The following is a 23,143-nucleotide window of genomic DNA, read 5'->3' as shown; positions in this document are numbered from 1 at the left end:
CGCCCGCCCCTCCTCGCCCGCCCGGGCCCGCAGTCCCTCCGCCCGGCGCGCGCTCCTGGTGTCTGGGCGCGCATGTGGCGCGCGCACGCCGCAGTGATTGGGGCGGGGGCTTTTCAGCGACGAGCACAGGCGAGGCCTGCGCATCTTCATGTCCCGCTGTACCCTCGATGCGTGTCGTGGGGCAAGGGACTCGACCTCCCGGAGCCTCAGTTTCCCTGGTGAAATGGAGATGGTAATCGCGTCGACCTCAAACCCAGTTTGAAAAATGGATCAAAGATCCCGGCAGGTGCCCCGCGTGTGCAGATCCGGCTGGGGAAGCGCGCCTCACACTTTTGTGGTCGTGAGGGTCTCCCTGGGCTTCCCAGGGCCCTGGAGGAAAAGCCCCTCGAAGGCCGCCGAGCGGTATCCAGAAGGGGGCGCTGCTGCCTTGTCTCCGAGCCCAGGCTTTGTAGAGGTGGAATGGAGGCTTTGACATTACCTCCACCTAACGCCTACTGAGCCGGGCACAGTTCTGAGCACCTTGTGTGTCTTACTTCACTTCGCTGTCGCTCATGCTGGAGGGTTGGTGTTATTACTCATCAATTTTATATAGAAGGAGTTCCTGGGCAGGGCAGCTCTCAAGCTCAAGGTCATAGGGTGATCATCCCACCACCCTTGGGTTTGTGTAGCACTCTGGGTTTTGTGCAGTGGTGTATCTGTGAGGGCCTGGAACAGTCCCGGCACATGGTAGGCACCCAATATGTGGTTGGGTGAATAAGAATACTGTGTACTACATTTATTACATTTGATCTTACAAACCCTTTTACCCAGCTACCATTACCCCCGTTTCATAGATAAGAAAACAGAGATCGAGATTGGCTGAGTTCTTGAGGGCTCTTGATGGTCTGTGAACGGCCAGGGCCAAAGCCTGCAACTCAGTCTTGGAATTTAGTTCACTTCACTGGGCCATTCCCCTGCCCAGAGCGAGGGCGTCCCCTGCCGGCCCTTCAGGCCCAGTGTCCAGCATGGGCCTCCCCTCCAGCTTGAGCACTGAGCCAGCCAGACTAAAGGCAGGCAGGCAGTGTACACCTGGGTCCCAGCATGCAAGAGTGGGACATCTGAAGTTTCAAAACAGCGTGTGGACACAAAGCAGTGTATGCACACAGTTGAACGTGGGAGATTCCTTTCCCTCTTGGTGGCACATTGTTTTTAATGTGAGTTACACCCGGGTCAGGTGGGCAGTGCCAGAGCGTGTCTTAGGCCAAGGCATCTGAATGTCTTAAACCACACAGGGCTTGGCCTGAGCCTCTGTTCCCAGGGCATCATCATCTGCCCATCTAAGCCAGGCCCAGGGTCCCAGAGGCCCGGTGGTCGCCTCCTCATATGAACACCTTCCCAGCTTGTGCCGTGGCCAGTACTGTTTGACAAGGACCTCTGGGCAATGAGCATGCAGACCCACGAGGCGAGGGCCCGCCCTGGGGTTGCTGTGGGGACGTGTATGTATGCATGGGCTTGCTTTTCTGTCACTTCCCTCCCCCTAGTCCTGGTCCAGACGTGGAAGGCCAGCCCTGACCATGGGGAAACTGCGGCCCCAGTGCGTCCCTGACCTACTCAGGGCCCAGTGAGAACTCCACACAGCCTGTCTGGCTCCAAAGCAGGGCCACCTGCCAGCACTTTCCAGTGGCCTCCTCTCCTTCCCAGGGCATCAGTGTCGGCATGGCCAGCTTTGTCTGATTGCCCGAATGGGTCAGCCGCCGGTTTGGGACCAGCACAGGCAGGTGTGTGTGTGTGGTTCTTTGTCTCTGCCCTGCCAGGAGCTCTCTGTACAGTGCAGCCTCATGTCCATGGGGAGGGAGCTAGGAAGACAGATAGCACGGGATGCGGGGGAGTCTGTGGGGATGGAAGCCTCCAACGCAAGCATCGTGGAGGACAGTGTGTACCTCCCACTCTGGGGTGTGTGTGGGATCTTCCAGAGTCCTCCAGGCCCTTCCTTTCTTTTCTTTATTCTGACATGTTACCCCTGCTGTCCCTCCCCTATAGAATTTGCTTGAACTCCAGTTGCTGGGGCCTAGGGTCTGGGGGAGGGACCCTCGGGTACAAGGCTCATCCCTAGGGTAGGAAGGTGGGGGTGCAAGGGATCAGATCCTCCAGCTTGGAAGGCAGCAGCCCCTGGGGAAGGGGAGACAGCTGTGGTGTGGGGCAGCAACCTGACACCGTGGTGGGCCCCAGACACTCTAGGAAGAGCAGGGAGAGGGTGGGCAGGCTCCCTGGGAGTGGCAGCAGCTGCGGTGGGGGCCCCTGTCCGGCCACACCCTTGCTGCAATATGGTGTTCTACTCCCCTTGTTCATCTCTGATGAAGGGAGTGGTGCTTCAATTCCAGCCGGAGGCAACAAACTGGAAGGTCTTTCTTCCCCTGTTTTCCTTTGCTAGAGCTAGTCCACAGAAAACCACAGCCAGGCTGCCCTCTCCCCTGGGAGGTGTCCAGGTTCCTGAGAAGGCACGGTGAGCTCTGGGCCTCTCCCCGCAAGTGTGGCTCCACCGGTCATGGCTGTGTGACCACAGGTTAACCTCTCTGTGTTGGCTCCTGTCAGTCACCTTCGCGTGAGCTGGTGAGCAGGTAGGTGCTGCAGGATGGGCCGTTCTCATTGCCAGCTCCCGCTTCAGGACTGCAGGAGGCAGTTAGTTCCCACCGTCCTGCCAGCCTATCAGAATGCCCGTGAGCACAGGCCCAGCGTGAATACTTTTACAGAGCCACTCAGGGTACTAAGGTATAGCCAGGTAGGAGCTAGAGGAGTGGAGAAGACGAAGAGGGGAGAAAGGAAGAAGGAAGGGAGACAATGGGGAAAAGAGGAAAGAGGGATGGAGGAGAGGTAGGAAGGAGGGGAAAGAGGTGCGAGGGGCAGGGAGGATGCTGAGGAAGGGGAGAAGGCTGCCCTTCATCTGGCAGGCCTTGTGCCCACTCTGCTACCTGAGTTTGGTTTTTTGAGAGGGAGTCTCTCTGCATTGCCCAGGCTGGCCTTGAACTCAAGCTCTTCCTGCCTCAGCTGGTCAAGTAGCCAGGATTATAGGCGTGCACCCCTGCATCTGGCTCAGGTTTTGCTTTTGTTAGAAGCTTGTGAAATTCGGGCCGGAGTCAGAGGGCCTGCTGGGTCTGTACCTGGTGCCTGGTGATAAGCATTGCCCTACCGTCTGCCAGTAGTCTCAGATCAAGGCTGGGAGGATGAAGGGCAGCTTTACGGGCTCGAGGGTAGCCTCCAGAGAGGACAGCTCCATGGGAGACCCCACCCCATGCATCACGCCCAAGAGAGCCTAGCTCACTGCCCCCCATGTTTACTGAGAAATGAGTCATTCAGTCCACTTGTGCAGCCAGGAGCCCTGCCTGAGGTGGGGACAAGGGGCCTCTGTCTTCTGACAAGGACCTGGAAGAGCTCAGAAGAAGAATGGACACTGGGCCAGTCACATACCCCTGAGCTCAGCCCTTATGTGGGCTGCAGGGCTTGCACCATCCAGTGGCCCCTCCTAGCTGCCTGCTTTGCAGAAGGGAGCTGACCGTGCTTGCTCCAGCCAGTGCCAGATCAGAAGCGGGGTGGTTTTCTCTGGGGACCCCCCAAGATGGGCTGTGAGCAGAAAGGGGCATAGTGTACAAGGTCAGGAGACAGGCCCTGGTACATGGGTAGGCTGGACGCAGTCCTCATTAGCCTGGAAGAGAGCTGTGACCCTGACGACTCTGGGCCCGTCTCCAGGGGCCAGGAGACGGGGTGTCTGTGCAGACAGCCACAGAATGAGAGCCAGAGGCCCAAGCAGGAAGGCCCCGGTGGTGGCACACCCTCACCTTGGCCCCATCGAGGAACAACTGATAACTGAGAGCCATTTAAGTTCCAAAGCTGGTGAGTGATTTCCACACTGACACTGCTTTATATAGCTATAACTTAGAGAACGCTCCAGGGCTCTGTGGGGAGGGGAGCCTGGGGGGCATCCTTGAGTCAGCGCCCCTGGAGAGGTAATCCAGCCAATGGCTTCACCACAATGTCCTGCTGGGGAGACCGAGGCCCCAGGAGGGAAGGGACTTGTTCAGGGTTACATGGAGATGGCTCTGGAGCCCTGGTCCATGCCAAGATCTAGGGGTGAGAAAGGCTTTGGGGAGGAGTGGCCAGTCAGGTGTCGCCCTCCCCTTCCTCCTCACTGGCGCCCCCGTCAGGCCTCCTGTCGTCCCGGGGAGCCTGCCTCTCCAGGTACTGCGCCTTGAGCAGCTCCAGCTCCTGCAACTCAGCCTCCAGCCGTTGCCGGTGGGCCATCCGCAGCTGCCGCAGCTGTTTCTTGGGGAAGGGGTTCATGTCACTGAAGGCGATGTTCATCAGCTTCCTGGAACAGGGCACAGTCACAGGGTTTGCCAGGCCTGCGTTTTCTGGCCTTCCCAGACAGCTGTCCACCTGAGGGGCTGAGCTGAGCCTGGGCCCTGGGCCCTGTGCTCAGGGAGGAAATAACAACTAAGACCACTTCCACCCAGAGGAGTGTGTGCTAAGGAAGCGGGAAGCTCATAGGGCACCTAGCCTAGGGGAGCAGGCTGGTCAGCGAAGGCTTCCTGGAGGAGGCGACATGGGAGCTAGGTTTTCAAAAGTGACTAACACCAGCCAGGCAAAGATGGTGATGCTGGAGGAGGTGGTAAGGAGGCACTGTAGGCAGAAGACATTGTGAGAGTAAAAGCCCAGAGGTGGGCTTGTTCTAGGAACTCAGTCCTGTTGCCAGGTTTGCAGGGGTATCAGGGCAGGGGATGGTGGCAGAAAACTGCAATGCCTGCAGAAATCACCTGCTGCACTGAGGGCGGACAGATCATGGAGTAGACCTCCTCTGACTCCCAAGCTATGATGGAGGATAAGTCTCTACTGGGGTCTCCTGGGTCCCAGACAGCTGGGGCGGTGGCAGAGGGTGGGGCCTCACCGGCTGTCACAGATGGTCTTGGTGAAGAAGCGCAGGTACTGATAGATCTCCAGGCCATCTTGCAGCTGCAGGATTGGATCCTCATTGTACTTGAAAATGGCCAGGGCGTAGCGAAACACCACCTGGGGGCATGTGCACAGTGGGGGCTCAGGCAGGACGTGCAGAAGGGGCAGGCTGCAGATGGTGAGGCCTGGAGGCACTATGCATGAGGGAGGCCAAGGACCCTAAAGGGGGCACAGCTTAAAATCGAGGGGTTTAGATAGAGTCCCAGCTCCACCCTGGACCTCTCCCACAGTGGGATGAGGAAAGGTGTTGGTCCTCTAGGACCCAGTGGGGTTAAAACTTTGTCTTTCCATGGGGCCTTGATGATGGGACCTGCCCAGACCCATGCTCCAGCCTCCCAGTCCTGGGCTTAGACCAAAAAGGAGAGGAGAGGCCTGAGTGATGGAGGCACTGGAGGCATTCCAGGCCCCCCAACTAGGGCAACATCTTCAGAGGCAGAGGCACCACTTCTGATATGTGCACACCAGCTTGCAGTTTACAAAGCATCCTGTCAGATGTGCCCAACACCCCTGCCAGGTGGGCACTATCCTCCCGCTCTCTGGGGCAGAACCTAGACTCCAAGTGGTGAAGGCACTGGCCCAGCAGCATCCTACCTTGGTTCCCTCATACAGGAATGCGTCCCAGACCCGCAGGAGGATGTCACTGATGAGACTGTCTGCAAAGACCACGAGGAACCAGTTGAAGGTGATCAGGGAGAGGTTCACTTGGTGCTGCCCAAGGTGGGCCATCAGCCGGGGCAGCTTTTCTGAGAGGAGGTCCTGGAGCACCCTCTGGTCCACCTGGAAGGCAGCAAGAGACCATCACCTGCATCCCCAGGTTGAGGCACCTCCTTCCCTGATTGCCCCTTCGGATGCAGTCAGTCTGTGTGCATCCTTGTTTCACTATACCTGTTCATCAGGGGCCTCCAGTCCCTGGGCCATGGACTGATACCAGTCTGTGGCCTGTGAGGAGCCAGGCTACACAGGAGATTTAGTGGTGGATGTGAGCAAAGCTTCATTTGTATTTATAGCCACTCCCTATAGCTCACATTACCACCTCAGCACAGTCTCCCATCACGTCACTAATGGCATTAGATTCTCTTAGGAGCACAACCCTATTGTGAACTGTACATGAGAGGGATCTATCTAGGTTGTGCACTCATTATGAGGATCTAATGCCTGATGATCTGAGGTGAAGCTGAGGCAGTGATACTAGCACTGGGGAGCAGCTACAGAGTAATATTAGCAGAGAGGTTTGACTGTGTGCAAACCATAATAAATCATATTTGCAGACTCATAGAAAAACCCTGTCAGTGACTAGCAAGTGAAAATTAAGCAGCATCTGGTAGCAGGGGTTAGAAGGGAAAGTAAGTGGTGTACTTCAGTGGTATAGCTGCCTCTGGCGACAGGCTTTTAAGTCAGAATCCAGCACTTTTTAGTCTACATGGGGCCTGCCCGGTATTTTATTTACCACTTTTGTCTGTGACTCTTGCCTACACTCTGCACTTGTCTCAGTCACAGTTTTGGTAAGTTACAGCGGCATGAAATCAAGGTTGACAAGTCTACCCATGGGACAATAAGGAAACAATGCTTGTTTTTTGTACAGTGTATTTTTCAGGGGGATGAGCATTAGGATATGTCATGTGCACTTCTGTTGCTAACCAAAACCACAGCTGTAGGAACTATTCAAGTCTTTGAATGACTGACTAGTAGCCTGACTCCTAACAGGCCACAGACTGGTATCAGTCCATGGCCCAGGGACTGGAGGACCCTGATGAACAGGTATAGTGAAACACAACATATCAGGAAAACTAAACTAGTCATTTTGTGTTGCTGCATGCACAGATGGAGTGGCTGCCTGGATGACTGGATGGCTTTCTGATTTCACTACTCAGGTTTAAGAGGTGGTTTCTGAACGTGAGTCTATGCACTGTGTTGGCCATACAGAAATGCGGGCTAGCCCAAAAAAGGTCACCTGATCTTAACAATGTTTTATAGGATATAATTAAAATTACCAACCACATTAAAATACTTCCCCTTAACTCAGTTCTCCCAACCACAAAAGACCCCTGACACAGGGAGAAATGGATCTGCAACCCATTTGTGAATAAACCAGGTAAGTTGACTTTGTGCTAGAAGATCAACTGCTTAACATTGCAAATGACAGTGGCCTTAAAAGTATGTTTGAGACAATTTCAAATCTCTGTATGTTCTCAATTAAAGTCAAGGTGAAATACCCTGAGATTGCCAAAAAAAAAGCTGCTTCTATTTGCAACATCCTGTCTTCGTGAAGCAAGGTTTTCTGCAGTAACGGCAGCCAACACAAGAGCACAGAGCACACTGGACATCAGCAACACTTCAGGCGTCACTGTCTCCCATCACCTCCAGACAGGACCATCTAGTTGCCGGAAAACTCACGGAGAGTTGTGTAATTATTTCATTATATATTATAATGTAATAATAATAGAGTACACAATAAATGTAATGTACCTGAATCATCCCCAAACCATACTCCCATCCTTGGTTCATGGAAAAATTGTCTTCAACAAAACCAGCCTCTGGTGCCAGGAAAACTTGGGGACCGTCGAGCACTGGCTCCTTCCTTGGCTCCAAGGTGTTGTTTTTTTGGTTCCTTCCCTGCTCTGTGGTGTCCCATTTTAGTTTCTCTGCCTGGACTACGACTGCTCAGCTCTCTCCTACTAAGGTCCTTGGCTGTAGCAGCTCCCCTCCTTTCCTGACCCAGAACCCTGGGTCGGCAGTGGAGGCTACATGTCCAGCTCAGAATCCCAGGTACTACACTGGGTCTAAGATGCCACTGAGCCTCCTGAAGGATTCATGGATGAACTGATGTGCTGTGTGAGATGTACCCCAAGACTATCAAGCAGGAGTCAGTGAAGGATGGGTGAGACAGCCCTGGCTTCCCTGGGTTGAAAATTAAGTAAACTAGGTGATGGACACATGGAGGTACATTATACTATTTTCTCTACTGTTTTTGAATGTGGGGAATTCTCCATAATTTAAAAAAAAATGCAGCCTGGACACCGGTAGTACAACACACCTAAAATACAGAATGTTAAGACATGGAGAGGAAACACAGCACATTCCCTAGCCTGCCTTGCAGCTGGGGATGGCATTAAGATGCATTTCTGACCATAGATAGAGCTAAGTAAAGTCTGCTGGGTGGGGAAGCCAGCTCCTGCCTTTTTTGCTTCATTCCATCTAGGCTATGACCACAGGGCAGAGGATGGTGCAATCCTCCTGTGAACACAAGGTGATAAGCATGAGGTTGGATGCCCCAGGCCAGGGATGGCAGAGTAGGAAGTTGGAAGGCTGATCCCTGATGCCATCAAAGAGCAGATATCACTTTGTCCTCAATGAGAAAAATATTGCCCCATCACCAGGTGGGGTGATGCTTGCCTATAATCTAGCATTCAGGAGGCTGAGGCAGGATCATGGTGAGTTTGAGGTCAGTCTGGACTCCATAGAGAGTTCAAGAGCAGCCAGGGCTATGTAGTGAGACCTCACCTCAAAAACAAAATGAAACAAAACAAAACAGTGCCCCACTGAAGCCACTCTGAAGCTGGCTTCCCTCCCATGCAGCTACATGCAGTCTTCGTGTGCTCCCCACCTACTCACTGATGGCTCCCGAGTCTTGCCCTCCCTCCTCAGTGTGTACCTGAGCCACCCCAGCCCAGGGCCCCACCCCTGCGGTGGGCATACCAGGAGGAGGAGCTGGTATTAGATGGTGGGTGGAGGAAAAAATGGTGGGCACACAGCAGCTGGCTTAGAGATGCAGAAGGAGTAAGTGGCCTCTCACGGTAAAGCAGTCAGGGACAACACAGCAAGAATGGCAGGCCAAGCTGGGCGTCAGAGGGCAGGTTGGAAATTACTTTGCATTTGTGTGAGCCCACGAGGCAACCCTATGCCCACTCTAAAGTGGGCTGGCCTGGGGTTGAGAGACGGTATCAGGTGCCAAGGCCACACAGCTGGCCAGGGGAAGGGCAGGGCTCTGGTCCCTGCTCTGCCTGCCTCAAAGGCCAAGGCCAGTGGAAGGGAAGAGATGACGGAGGCAGTACATCCCAGTGGCCGTGCTGCTGTGTGCAGGGAGCATCACCTTTTCTCCCAAGCTCCCCGTCTCGCATCCTGCTGACCTGTGTCCTGAAATTCTTCACTGTCAGATGGCAGGAGACATCAAATTTCCTCCTCCCCTCCCCAGGAAGCCAAGGACCCGAGATTACCACCACATTAATATCAGTGTGTGCTGTGGGCAGGGTCCTAGCAATTCTATAGGAGGCAGCTTGTCAGACCCTCCCAGGGGTCCAAGAGAAGGGGGACTGGCCATCAGACAGAAGGAGAAATGGAGGCCTGAAAGATTCCTACTGTCCTGGGATGAATGCTTCCCGGAACCCAGGGATCCTGGCCTGCGTGGCCACAGGTGCCCTCCCTGCCCAGCTCACCTGGGATGCCATAAGAGTCTTGCTGTAGTACTCGGCTGGCATGATGCTCTCCACGATGGCCACTAGGCACCAGAAGGCACTCTCCTCCTCCTCCAGGACGAGCAGGGCAATGGCTGCCAGCCTGGCACGGGAGGAAGAGGCCTGGAGTGACACACACGCTACACCCCTGCCAAGTAGCTAGTGGCTGGAGTGGCCCCGTAGGTCCTGTGGTAGAGTCCTTCCATACTCGCAGCAGCCTAACCTCATGCCCTAACCAGGCTAGTGCTCCTGCACCAGCGGTGTGACACTTCTGGAGAGGACGACCAGAGTGGTTTTCAGAGCAATGGGGATCAGGCTGTCTGTGTGTGAATCCTGGGCCTCTGTTCCTGGTGACACAGCCTCCGCAGAATCATCACAGGACTGTGCGAGGGTGAGCAGAGGTCACATGTTCGATGCTTAGCCCAGTGCGTGGCATGCACCGGCCTGTTTACACGTTAGCTGTTCTCACCTCTACTCACCCACTCTGGGACTCTCCTGAGTACACTGACCTCTCGGAGCCTCAGTTCCGGCTCTGCAGTGGCAGTGATGATATTCCCCTGCCCAGGCTGTGGCCCTTCTGACTGAGAACAGGCCTCCGGCACCCTGCCTGACGTGCACGTCCCAGCGCCTGACACACAGCTCTTTTCTTCTCAACCTCCCCGCCAAGTTATCATGAGGCTTGAGGGAGACTAGGTAAGAAAGACAGAACTTTCAGGGCAGAGCTGGGAAGAGTTCCCCAAATATCTTTCACGGACCCCTTGCTTCTGATGTCAGCTCTGAGGCTCATGATGATGCTCGCTATCTGAGAACACGCCCAAGAAAGCCTGTGGCCATGGGAGTCTCTGCCACTCTAACTGCCCAGGGCGGTCCTGTAGGCCACGGAGCCACTCTCACACATTACCCCAAGGAGGCCGGGGACAGCAGAGTCCCTCAGAGCTCCTGGAGTGGGACGACACCTCAGCACTGGACACAGGGGCTCTCTATAGACTCACAGGGCATTTAAAGAGCACATTTCATTGTCCTGACAGCTTCTCTTTGTCCTTATTAGACTGCATTCATGACCTCTATTTCTTCTGAGGTTCACGACATTTAAAAACAGGGCTAAATCTCAAAAATGGAATCCTTTCTTCTTCCCAAAGAGTTTGGGAAGGAATTTCAACTCTGGCTCAAATATCTGTACATATCTTCCTGAGTCTCAGCTGAGTGGAAGAGAGAGAAAGTCACAGGTATCCTGGAAAAGAGGAGGCTAGGAGAAGGAGCCTTCCGAGGTCACTGAGTTGGAGGATAGTAAATGTGTGGTGCATGGGCCACCATTCTTTGTCTATGCCTAGGAAAGACAACTCATGAACTGTGGCCCCATTCCCTTTATTTCTGCCCAGGGGAAGAGCTAACTAATTGATCATGGCTGTCTTTCCCCCTAAATCTAGAGGCTACCTCAAAAATTCCCTCAGGGCAGGCCTCGAGCACCTGCTTCCTACTGGTCTTCTCTGGTCGACAAACTTCGGATGGGAAAACAGCCCCAGAGGACCATAGTGACTGGTTCAAAATCACACATGGCAGAGTAGAGCAAAACCCAAGACTGTCGAAGTCCAGCCTGGTGCTCTGTCCACTCTACGTACAGGAGTTGTCTGCCCGCATTGGCTGGGACTTCTGCACACCCTAAAAGGGCGGTTACCAGAGGCTCATTCCCACCAGGGCTACAGCTGGACTCCAGCCGTTCAGGGCCCCAGTAGGCCTGCACAGAAGCGGGTGTGTCTGTGGGGAGAAGAACAGACTAATTTTAAAGACTTCCACTTATTTTCATAGGGAAATGGCTTTACCAAGCTTTGCTCTCAATCGGCGTTAGGTCATCACTGTGTTAGCTGTCAGTCTAATCAGGCTGGATTTGCAGCCTTAGAAGCAGGCTGTCTGGGAAGACACATGCAGTTCTAGTGGCCAGCACTAGATGGCAACTGAGACAAGCAGAAGGGGCTTGCAGCTTGGGCTTAAGGGCCTCCAAAAGAATACACTGCATTTCCACATGTCAACAGGCCTTCTATTACACGTAGCTTTCTATTTAAAGCAATGCTATCGATATCTGCATGAATACCAAGTATCTGTGCTGGCATATAAAATTTAAGTAAAAATAGTATACAGAGAGATTAAAAACGCTCTCTGGTTGTCTCCTACCTCTCCTGGTTTGCTGTTCTCATGGTCCTCCTGCTGCAGTGCTGTCTCCTTCCCCACAGGAGGGCTTCTCTCCTGCTGTGAGGCTGATCTCAAGGATCAGCCCTCCTGCTACAAGAATTTCTCTTGCCCTTCAGCAAAGACCCAGATCCCATATGTGGCTACTCCCATCCCTGAGAGGTCACACTCGATCGGGAGAAAGCGTTTTGGAGGACTCTCGGCACCCCTTGGCCGCAATGCCCAATTAGAGTGAGGGTGGGCTGGAAGGGGGACTGCAGGACTGGGGGCCTGCCTGCTGTGTGTGGTGGGGTGAGGAGCTGGTCCCTCGGCTCTCAGATGTTGCCTCATTTGTTCAGTGGGGCACCAGGGCTCACTTTATGGTCTTATGTGACGAGCAAACGTTAGCAGTTACATAAAGCACCCTCAAGTCATATTACTCCTACCCGATCTTTGCACAAAATGTAAAAATTATTACTCATACTAATCTCAGCTTCTAGCTCCCTTCACAGCTTTCTTAAAGAGGCTCTGACCTTCTGGATTTTAACACGTTCAGCCAGAGGCTTGCTCAGCTGTTAATGAACGAATGAATTGTCTACAGACATTACCTGTAGCCAATATTCAGAGCAGCATGAAATCCTGTTTTTCCAAGGGGCTTAGGTTGAGAGGCATCATTGCTGGAGTTTAACAGTGAAATTTCTCAGTAATTGTACATATACATGCTCAATTTCACCCACACTTAGGTTGGAAATAAGAATAATGAAAATATCTACCCTTGGGAACCATTCAAATTTGAGTAAGGACACTGAATGTTAACTCTGTTAAATAAATGTCACACACCACCTGTTCTGAAAAAGGAACAGAACTGCTTATGTAAATTTTGCTCAAGTATATGTGTCTTTCAATAAATAGAATCAAAACTTGCTTTGAGAAATATTCAAACTATGCCATTTCTGTGGAGTTAACTGGGGTGCTCAGGAAAGGAAATACTCCATTCAATTTCTATGGCAGTACTTGGGGTGTCCAGGACAATACCCTCCCAGTTTTAGAGGGGGCAGTCCAATGAGCCCCTCTAAACTCAACCTCATTTTATCCCTCCCTTGCTGATCAGAACAGAAATGGGAAGTAACTCAGACTGGGCCATTCAGACCACTTCTTTGGAATTTCCAGCCTGGACAGAGTGGTGAAGCATGAGAAGTGGGACAGGAAAACAAGCCAAAGCCCTTTGACTCCAGGGCTGAGAGCTCTACTGCCAGCCTCAAACACCCATATGGGTCCAAAGAATGAGTGTGCAGAAGCTGGTGCACCAAGAGAGGAGGAGACCAACGTGCAGAGCAAGGGGAGGCCATGCCACTGCAGAATGGGGCTGCGAGCCCTGAGTCTCAGGATGGCACTCATTGGAGAGAATTCAGAAATGAATTCTGACCTGGGGCTGTGCCAGGCTGCAGCCTTGCTGGGCTGGCTGGCCTTCACCTCTATTTGCTTTCCCTGGCTTCCTTGAGGCCCCCTGTACCACTTACAATTTCCTTTCTCCTTGGGCTGCTCTAGGCTCCCTTGGTACAGATGATCCCTGATCCCCCGTTTCTGCACATGCAAATCGAATTGCACTAACCATCCGATGGTTCTGTGTGACTCAAGCTTAAAGTGGAGTACACAGGACAAAGGCCTTGAGCTCTGACCCTTTTGTCCTGGGCTCATGCTTCCAGGGTCTTGGGATGCCCTAAAGAGCTGTGGCAGTGCTCTGGTAGGCAAAGGCCTGGGCCTCCTTGTGACCACAGTGGCTCACCTGTTTAGGCCCTGGCAGTACCCGATGGTGGGATTCTGCCAGGAGAAGGCCAGTAGTACCCGACGCAGCTTGTCAGGGAAGTTGGAGGTGGGACACGTGAAGTGCTTGTTGTTGGGGAAAGTCCGGTTCAGGTCCAGCTCTATCTGGCGGGCAGCAGGGTGCTCACAGGCCCGACCCTGACTAAGCAGCTCCTGGTAGCGGCCTGGGGTGTGCAGGTGCTGGACACGGCGGTGGACCAGCCACCTCCAGACACGGGGCCGGTGTTCATGGGGCACTCCTGCTCGTAGCAGCTGCTTCAGCTCAGCCGAGGGTGCCAGCTCGCCCAGGGCAGCCCAGCGCTGCTGCAGGGGTCGCTCCACAGCCTCGCGCTCCAGCAGGTGGTGGGAGCGCACCTCCAGTGCTTGGATCTTGGCCAGCAGCTTCAGGTCTTCCATCTCGTAGTCAGGTACTGTCAGGAAGCCATACTCATCATACTCACTGCCAACAAAAATCCATGTTAGAACACCATGCAGGAAGAGCCCTTCCCTAGTTTAGGGGAAGTTGGGGAATACTGGGTCAGGTGCTGGCCTTTGCTGGCCTTGGCTGGGCATGCAGCTCTGGGCAGGAGAACTTTGGTTCCCCTAGCCACAGATTACTCATCTGTACAGTGGGTACAGGAACTCCTATTCTGCCTTCTGAAGACCCAGTAAGAGCCTCTGTTGTAACTGCTGGGGGCCTGGAAGCGCCTGCTGCATAGGCTCGGGAGATACTCAGTCCTCCCTTGCAACACAGGGCCCTCTGCATACCCCTGCAGCCTTGTGCCGAGGAGCCCTGCAGTGTTGCTGCAGGCCCCATCTCCCACAGCCACCAGGCTCCAGGATGGCTGCCAATGACAGGCAGAGATGGGAGGGCTGGGACCTACTACAACTGGCCTTTCACACATTCAGCATTTATTTGCCCTATCATGTGCCCACCTGAGCTATCTCAGTCAATCCCAATGGTCCTGCAAAGAAGGGGTCTTAGCCTAGCTCTTACAGAGGCTGAGTAGGAGGCTCAGAAAGCTAAACTGACTCATCCAACATCACACAAGAGAGCCAGGTCTAGTCTCAAAGCCCAGGCTCCTGCCAGTACGCTGTCAAGCCTCCAGGGACCTTTGGGCACAGCCATCCCCTGTTCTGTTACACAGAATTACTTGGCTTCACTGGTGAGGGTTAGGCTCAGGAGGAGACAGTGATCCGCCTCCTCTCCTCTGGCCTGTGACAAGCACGTCTGGGCGTAGCCAGGGGGTTGCATGGTGGACTGTGTGGCCTTGGGCAAGGCGCCGCCTCCTCTGAGTCTGCTGTCTTCAGCTGGCCCCACACTCATCTGTTGGAAGCCCCATGCACAGTTGGCAGGAAGGGCAGCGGGGACCCTGGGTGATGTAGCCACGCTCACCTGATGGGGCTCAGCTCCACACTGTCTGCTGAGGCTGCACCGGCTTCCCACTGCAGCGCCTCCTGGATCAACTGCCGCAGCAGCTCGGAGCACTCCCCGGCCTTGGCCTCCTGCAGCCTCCGCAGCCCAGCCAGGTACTTGCTTTCCACCTGGCAGTTCCTGGCTTGGAGGTAGGCACACTGCAAGGGGGCAGGGTGGGCTGGTCAGGCCACCAAGGCCTGAGGCCTGGATGGCAGTACAGCCCTTGCAGCTCTCTTCTCCCGCCCCTCCCCTAGATCTGCATTCAGCGGAAAGGAGAGTGGCCCAGAATCCAGTGGCTTAAAGCAAAGTGGGTAGTAGGAGATCAAAGTTCAAAAGACAGGAGGGGAGAGAAGGGAGCACAGGCTCTGCACAGCCTGTAGTTCCCATCCTGGTTTATCCTTGCTAGCTGTGTAGCCTATGCCAAGTTACTTAACCTCTCTGTGCCTTAGCTTCTTCATTTGTAAAACGGGGGTAATACGGAGTCTGCCTCTGGACTCTGGTGATGATCAGTCACATGGGCACTTCTTGTTTCTCCAACACACCCCAGCCCTTCCACTCCACTGTCTTGCACCCTCTCCCCTGGCCTGGGACACCCCAGACATTACCCTCCTCTCCCGGCCCAGGCAAGTCACGAAACTGCTCACACAGCGCCTTTCTTTCTGTCTCTCGAGATGGGGACAGTGAAAGTCTGCCTACAGCAGTCAAAGTTCTGGGCCCCAGCTCCACCTCCTCCTGGACCAGCTACCCGCTGTGCACTCCTGGAGGCAGCAACCAAGCTTATTGGTCTTGATATGCCTTCCCCACAGCCGGTCGTAAGCACTGCTGAACAGGGCCCGGGGAAGCTGATACAACTCTGCTCCTGAGGGACTTGGTGGAAGAGCAGCTGGGTAAGGAGAGGGGGCTGGTAGGTGTCATGGGACTGGGAGGGGCGGGCCCAGAGATGGTCACCAGCTCCCACTAGCACCTTCATCAGCAGGGCCTTCTCCTTCTCGGCCACCTTCCTCCAGATCTTGGTAACCTGGTGGATCTCGGAGTTGAGGAAGCGATTCTGCGTCTGGTATGCTTCCATGTCATCCTGAAGAAGACAGCAAAGCATGTCAGGAGCTGTACCACAGACATCTTCCTGCTCTTGAGGGAAACACCCTTAAATGAGCTACCAAAGCTTTCTTTCTTGAGAAATTCCCAATAATGACATAGAAAAGGAAGTCTAGAGTGGGGTATGGACACACATATCTATAAACCTAGCACTTGGAAAGCTGAGGCAGGAGGATTACTGTGAGTTCAAAGCCAGTCTAAGCTACATAGTGAGTTCAAAGATAGTGTGGACTATGTAGAGAGACTCTGTCTCCAAAAAAAAAGGAAATCTGGGAAAAAAAATCACCCATAGCCCCCTCTATTCTTGTTCCTAACATACTTGATAAAGAGTGCTACACCTGGAGTTCAGATCCTGGCTCTGACATCCTGGCCCAGCAGCTTCAGGCAGATCCCAAAACTACTCTGACTCTTTGTCTCCTTATCTGTAAAAGTGGCAAATACCAGCTACTCCACTAGGCACGTGGACTATAGATGAGGCAGTCTAACACATGTGTAGGACCAATCACAGCAAGTGCTCAAGTAGTATCTTTTTTAAAAGAAGATATTTTATCAGGTATTTGAAATCATGCTGTGGAAATTTTTGGCAAAGTGTTACTTTGCAAATAGTTTTATATTGCTAAGCAAGTTTCCTAATGATTGTTTATTCTGGTGCTGGGGATTAAACCCAGGACCTCGAGCATGCTAAGCATACTACTGAACTACCCATCCAACCCCTTTTTTTTCTTGCAAGGGACAGGGTTTGCTAAGCTGCCCAGGCTGGCCTTGAACTTGCAGTCTTCTTGCATCGGCCTCTCAAGTAGCTGAGGTCGCAGGCATGTGTCACTTGACCAGCCCCAATGATCATTTTTAATGCCTGATGACTCTTCTATTGGGTGAATTTATGATAACTTACTTAAATCCTTTTTGCTTTTAAAACTTGAGCACTGGTGTTTTCAGTTGGTCTTTGATTCTGAGTACTGCTGTAATCAACAGTTCTGAGCCCACAGTTCCCCATGTGTGCACTGTCCATGCAGGTAGGCAGAACCTGCCGCAGGAGCGCATAAGAGGCTTGACAAACCTTGGAAAGGGTCACACAAGCACTTGAGCTTATGGCCATGGGTCACCACCTTTATTCTGCTGGGAAGGACGTCCCAGAAACCATCCAAACAGTCAGGCCTACAGAGGCAGGGTGTTTTCTACTGACACCCAACCCCTCCTTTTCCTGCTCAGGAAATGCCCTGGGTTGGGGAGGTGTAGGAGGTGCTGAGCTGAGACAGGCCCTGTATGCCCGGGCAGGAAAAACATCACTTGCAGCCCATGACACTTCATCAGAGGCAGCCGCATGTGCCTGGCCCCCAGGTGGTCTTGGCCTGGGTGGACCTTCAAGGCCCTCCTGGAGGATCTAATTTATATCTGAGACTGCTGCCCTTTGCCCAGACGGCTCACACACAGCGGGCCTCTGTCTTTGGGTTCCCGTTGCTGGAAATGAAACCTCAGGCTGACTCCCTCATGTGGCCTCATAACTCTGATGGGCTTCCCATGGCGTCTCCCACCTGGCTACTGCCAGCTCTCAGTACCCGTGTGCCTGGGCTGAAAGGCTGTGCACTGCTGTGCTCACTCTCTGCTCTCTCCTGGCCTGGAGCTTGTCATCCACCTCCCCAGCCCCACCCTCCTCTACCAGATGAGGATCCAGGCCCCCTGTCTCTCAGAAACGTTGCTGGTGAGTGCAGCCACTCCTCTGGGCAAAGCTGTCTGCTCCCGCTTTGACTCCCACTTCCTTATCCTTATGTGGCAGGGAGCGGTGAGGTCCTGGGACACCTGCTGCTGGTGGTGCAGGGACCGATCTCCCGGGAATGCAGGATTTCCCAGGACCACGCCCAACTCACGTGTCTGACTTTTCAGAATGTCTCCCCATATGGCCCCCTTTGCCACTGACACAGTGAGCCTCCCAGCACCCCTATAAGAAATGTTTGTCACCCTTGGGAGTACAGAGGATGCCTCAGGGACCCTACAGGGAAAGGAACTTGCCAGAGACCTTGCAGCCTGGACAAGGCAGAGTGTGACCAGGCCCAAGTCTCTGGGTTCGACAATTGCACCCCGGCGACTGCAATTCCTGCCTGGTCACTCTCTGAGCTCCCTCCCACTGGAAGCCACCAGAACCCAAACTCTAGTCCCCACCTCCCAAGGAGGTCCTCTTCAGTCTTCCAGCTAATGCATGCAGCTGACCTGGCAGGCAGTATAATAACAGGGCTTTAAAGACATGGGCACTGGCCGTGCGCCAGCATTGCTGCCGGTAGAGGTTAGGGACAAGGATGGCAGGGCCACAACCACTTGCATGACCCATCCTCACCACTGAGACCCTGGACACATTTAATTTTCCCATGCCCTGTCCCCTCATCTGGGGACTCAGCAGTACCACCTCAAGGGTCTCCTGGGAGGACTGGTGAGCTCATACGTGCAAAAGGCTCATATGGCACCCAGCAGAGGGTGAGGACAATGCAAAAGGGTTGCTGGGACCCACCTGCTCCTCCTTGTCCGCAGAACACTCTCCCACTGCTAACGATATGGATTCTTGCCAAATGTCCAGGACAAGCAGTGAATGCCAAGGAGGAAAGGATCTTTCAGTCCCTGAGTACCCACTCTGTGCCAGGCCCACCATCCCCGGGATCAGTATTAAGGTGCTATCATTCCCATTTTACAGTTGAGGAAACAAGCACTGAGAAGGGAAGGTCCTCCGTTCTGCAGCTGGTGCGGGGTGGGGCTTGGGGAGCCAGGACCCAAACCCAGGTTGGTCAGCCCAGAGTGAGGGCCAGCAAACGCTGCCCACTGCTCCACAACACACTGGCTCCTGCCTCTTTGCTACCCTCCCATCCTAGCCTAGAAGTGTTACCATTCCATCCAGGCCTGTAATGGGCATTTCCAAGGCTTCTGTCATATGAAGTGCCTGCTTCCAGTTCTAGAGGAGGCACCAATGTGCTGTGACAGGGTGGTGTGAGCACCCTTGGAGCAGCAGTGGAGAGAGGGCAGTGACACAGCAGCACCCTCCCATTCAGCTTGTTGCCCTACCTGGAGTGTTCTCCTTGGCTCAGAACTGTAGGGAGGAAAAACAGAAACCTCAGAGCAGAGAAAAGCCACACGACAGCCTCGAGCACAGCAAAGGGGACAAAGGGTGGAAAAAAGAGCCTGAAAGCAGGGAGCTGTAGCACTGCCTAGGATCAGGGACTCCCCTTAGAAAGTGCCTGTGGGCAAGGGCCGTTGCTTGTGTGAGGAGACCTAGGGCTTCTGCTAGCTTGTCTCATGCTGTGCTGACTCTGGACCAGTTTATTGCGGAAAAGGAGGGGCACACTAGGCTTCTGGTTTTTCTGGCTCTCACACTCAAGAGATCAATGATTCTCTTTTTAAAATGAATCTCCCATCCAAGTACTAACCAGGCCCGACCCCGCTTAGCTTCCGCAAGCAGACACAATCAGGCACATTCAGGGTTGGTATGGCCATAAACTGAGAGTCTCAAAAACAGGGCAAGCAGGAAACTTGAAGCTCTCTACGGCCACACTTAAGGATGATGGATGTTTACTTGATGGATCGTCTAAAAGCTAAATTTTAAGAATTATCTGCTACATGTGACTCTTTAAAGCACAAGACACTGGAGGATGATCTAAAATATAAGGATCACATCAATGTGAATCACGCTTGCAAAGCCTCCTTCCAGCTGGGCTCGCTGCTAAAATAAAACCCAAAAATATGAGTTCAGGACATACTGAGGCTCCTAGCGAAGTCCACAGTGACGAACAGCTCTCAGGCAGTCTCGTCTACTTTCTGGCCTCTGTGCCGCTCCAATGAAGACTGGGGCTCGGGCAGGGCAGAAGGAAGCATCCCACCGACTGCAGGACTGCAGCTTCCCAACTGTCGAGCGCATCTGCACGTGGAAGCTTTGACTTTGTTCTATACCAGAAGACTCTCGATTTAGACTAATAAGCAACTGCAGAACTAGTTTGTTTTGTATTATTTTTCAGTTTTTGCAATAGGAAAGGGAATCTGGGTTTCAGGTTCTCTTCCTGTATTCTCCTAAAAACTCTTCCAAGCAGGACTGGTTAGGCTACTTGACAGAGAGGCGGGAGAACTTGCACAAGGCCACGTAGCTAGAGGAGGCAGGGCCTCCCATAATGGCCTGGCTGCTGTTCTGCATTCCCGTTGCCTCTTTTGCTGGACAAGACTGGCTCTCGCTCTGCATGGCTGCCTTTAGGGACAGTGGGAATTGTGAGCACCGACCCCCAGGCTTGGGCTTCCCTGTGGCTGGGTGTTCCCTCACAGTCTTCTAGAGAGGCTGCAGGCCTTGGCAGGTATTACACCTCAATTAAAGTTCCTGCTCCCTGTGCCTCAATGGGTCCCTGAGGGTGGAGCAGCCTAGGGTGAGAAACACGGACAGAGCAGGAAGGCTGAGGCAGGGCACAGCAAGAGCTACCACAGGAGAGGCAGAGCCCCTGAGAGGCAGCAGAACAGACAGACATATGAGCAGATACGAATTCTAGCCCAGCCCTAGTGCCCCACGTCCAAGCAGGCCAGGCCAGCTTTATTTTGCTTAGCCTCAATATTACCTTCTGCAAAGTGGGTAGCTTACAAGTGACTGCCTCCTAGGGCTGGTGCAAGGATGAAGTAAGATCATGCAAAGTGTCTAGCCCACAGTGAACATCCTACCAATTCCATGAATGGCACAGAGATCATTGCCATTATCACAAGCAAGCCATAGCTAGCAGGTTACCTGTATTATGTGCAGGAACGCTGGCACACCTCAGGGTTTCGGGGGCGTCGGAATGGCACTAAAGCAGGCTGTTCAGGCCAGACCCCAGACTTTGCGCGTCCTAGGCGCTTTCAACTCTAATTTGATAAGTTAGAGACACTTGGACTTTTCAGCAGCCCAGGATGTCATGAAATGGTGAAGACAGTGAGGGAGCGAAGGGCAATTTTTCCAAATGTACCTCTTTCCAGTATGACTGTTCAGATGGAGGGAGACCCTTGCTCCATCTAGAAAAGCATTAGCACTGAGATAGCATTCTGGGAATGGGGAAGCCTTACCTTCAGGTGCTCCATCCTCTCCTGCTGGCTTAGGAGGTCCCTGTCAGCAGGGTTGGGAGGCAAGCGGGGCTCATCAGGGGGCTGTGTGAAGTCCTGGGTGACCTTCTCAGAGAGCTTGCAGATGACCTGCTGCTTGGCTTGGTTCTTGTCCATGAGCAGCTGCACGTGTTCCTGAAGCTCCTGCACCTCCCGCTCGCGCAGGCTGACTGAGTGTGCTAAGCTCTCTCGCTCCTGCTCCAGGGCCTCCACTCTCTGGCCCAGCTCCGCGATCTGCCGCACCTGGTGCCGCACCAGCTCCAGCCGGTCCTTGTCCTCAGCTGCAGCCAGGTATGCACTGGACGCCCTCTTCTCCTGCTGGGCAGCCTCCAGCGCCTTGTGCAGGATCTGCACCAGCTCCTGGGCAAGGAGAGGAAGCCACCTGTGAGCTTGGGGAAGGCCTGTCAGGTACCAGAGGTGCTCACATGCTGCCACCAGGCCTACTGACCCCAAGACATGCCCAGCAGGACCTTGAGCATCTCATGCCAATACTCATTGCCCCCTTCTCTGCCCATCAGAGTGCCAGGTAGGCACAGGGCTTTCCAACTAAAAACTCACCTTCCCAGCAAGTCACACATGGGGGTAGTCAAGTGACTATTCTGCTTAAATAGCAAATGAGCAGTGATGTGGGCAGCTTCTGGGTTACCTGTGAAACACTGGACACAGGCTCCCCCGGTCCAGTTCCTTTTCCTTCTGGCTGAGAAGTGGCAAGAATAAGAGCAGCCACCTTAGACCCACAAGTGACACATGAAGATGGCAGAACAGCTTCCCCGCCCCCCCTCCAGCACAGAGTAACTCATCTACCTCTGTTTTCTACAACACGAGAGACAGGAAGAAACTTCTGTTAAGCCGAAGTACTTTGAGGCATCTTTGTTATAGTACTGAAGCCATACCCTGAATTACACAAGTCCATTTCAAGGATAAACAAACTGATGTCCAGGAGAAGAGAGTGCAATTCAGTCCCAAGTCATCCAGACTCCAAAGCCTGAGCTTAGTCAGTTACAAGACCTGCGGTAGCAGCTTTGTGACACGTAGATACTCCTCGTTCTCTCTCTGTGGCAGATATTACTAATTAACCATGATATTCTTTCCTGTAATGCCAAATTGAAGCCTCAAAATCCTGCTTAATATAGCATCCAGTCACTTCCAATCAGGCTGAGATTATTAGAGAGGAAATACATTCGCAAACCTCACGCAAAGCCACACAGAGCCTCATTCAGTCTTTGTGCCTACCTCCCTCAGCTTGCCAAACAATGCCTAGGAGACTGGTGCAAGTAAGTGCCTCAATTTACCCCTGGGCAAAGGCAACTGATCACATGGAAAGTCCAGGTCCGCTGGGCTCCCTATTCCTAACCCTCGAAGCTCCTCAGGGCTTAGGCCTGTCTTGCTCAAAGCTGAAAAGTGAATCACTCTGGGCCAGGATCAGAATACCAGAAACCCAGGCAGCCCCGCAGCCAAGTCCGCATGGTAGATAGGGCCTTTTAGGCCATGTTGCTATCTCCCTGACAGCCTCATTTGGAAAAGCACTTTAGAAGCACAGTAGCTGTCCCCATGCCAAAGCACTGTATTTAAATAAATGTATCAGCTGGACAGTATTATTTGCTAAGAATTCTGTTTTGGAAGAGAACTGCCAAAGGAAAGGGCTTTGAGAAGTGAACAACCTCACATTAGAATGAGTCTTCAAAACTGTGGCACTAGGGGCTGGGGATTTAGCTCAGTGGCAAAAGCGCCTGCCTGGCAAGCGCAAGGTTATGAGTTCGGTTCCCGGTACCGGAGAAAAACCAAAAAACTGTGGCACTAGCGACTGTTTCTTCTCTGCTGCTCTTTCCTATCCATCTGCCCATTCATTCATCCGACCTCTACTGAGCATCTACTCAGTGCCAGGCCTGTTAGGTGCTGGGGCCCACACAGTCACGTTCTCACCTCCCAGGACCACAGAGGGTGGTAGGAGCAAAGATGAACAACAATGGAACAATTTAGTATAAGAGAGGGTGAGCTAGAACAGAAGAAATAAAGATACGCTGAAGAGAGAAACAGGAAATCATAATTTTAAAGTTGTACTTTTAAAAACTGCAACTTTGGGACACAAAGTTACCCAAAGGAACCCATCTCTATGCTCCATATCTTTACTTCCTGCTTTTCC

At 53.2% G+C, this 23,143-nt stretch overlaps 1 protein-coding gene across 1 annotated transcript in view; it reads right to left on the bottom strand.

The window, feature by feature from the left end:
* Positions 1–3,850: 3,850 nt before the first annotated feature.
* Positions 3,851–23,143, bottom strand: part of Tbc1d2 (TBC1 domain family, member 2) — a 46,695-nt gene continuing 27,402 nt past the window's right edge. The window contains exons 6-13 of the mRNA XM_005382827.2: positions 20,965–21,360; positions 15,782–15,892; positions 14,797–14,975; positions 13,384–13,860; positions 9,417–9,537; positions 5,575–5,760; positions 4,919–5,040; positions 3,851–4,342 (exon numbers count right to left, since the gene is read on the bottom strand). Coding sequence (XP_005382884.1) covers positions 4,135–4,342; positions 4,919–5,040; positions 5,575–5,760; positions 9,417–9,537; positions 13,384–13,860; positions 14,797–14,975; positions 15,782–15,892; positions 20,965–21,360 — 1,800 coding nt within the window. The 3' untranslated portion in view covers positions 3,851–4,134. The remainder of the gene's footprint in view (positions 4,343–4,918; positions 5,041–5,574; positions 5,761–9,416; positions 9,538–13,383; positions 13,861–14,796; positions 14,976–15,781; positions 15,893–20,964; positions 21,361–23,143) is intronic.

The sequence above is a fragment of the Chinchilla lanigera genome, unplaced genomic scaffold (assembly GCF_000276665.1).
Source record: "Chinchilla lanigera isolate Chin_1 unplaced genomic scaffold, ChiLan1.0 scaffold00018, whole genome shotgun sequence".
NCBI lineage: Eukaryota > Metazoa > Chordata > Mammalia > Rodentia > Chinchillidae > Chinchilla > Chinchilla lanigera.
This window is presented reverse-complemented; position numbering and strand designations above follow the sequence as displayed.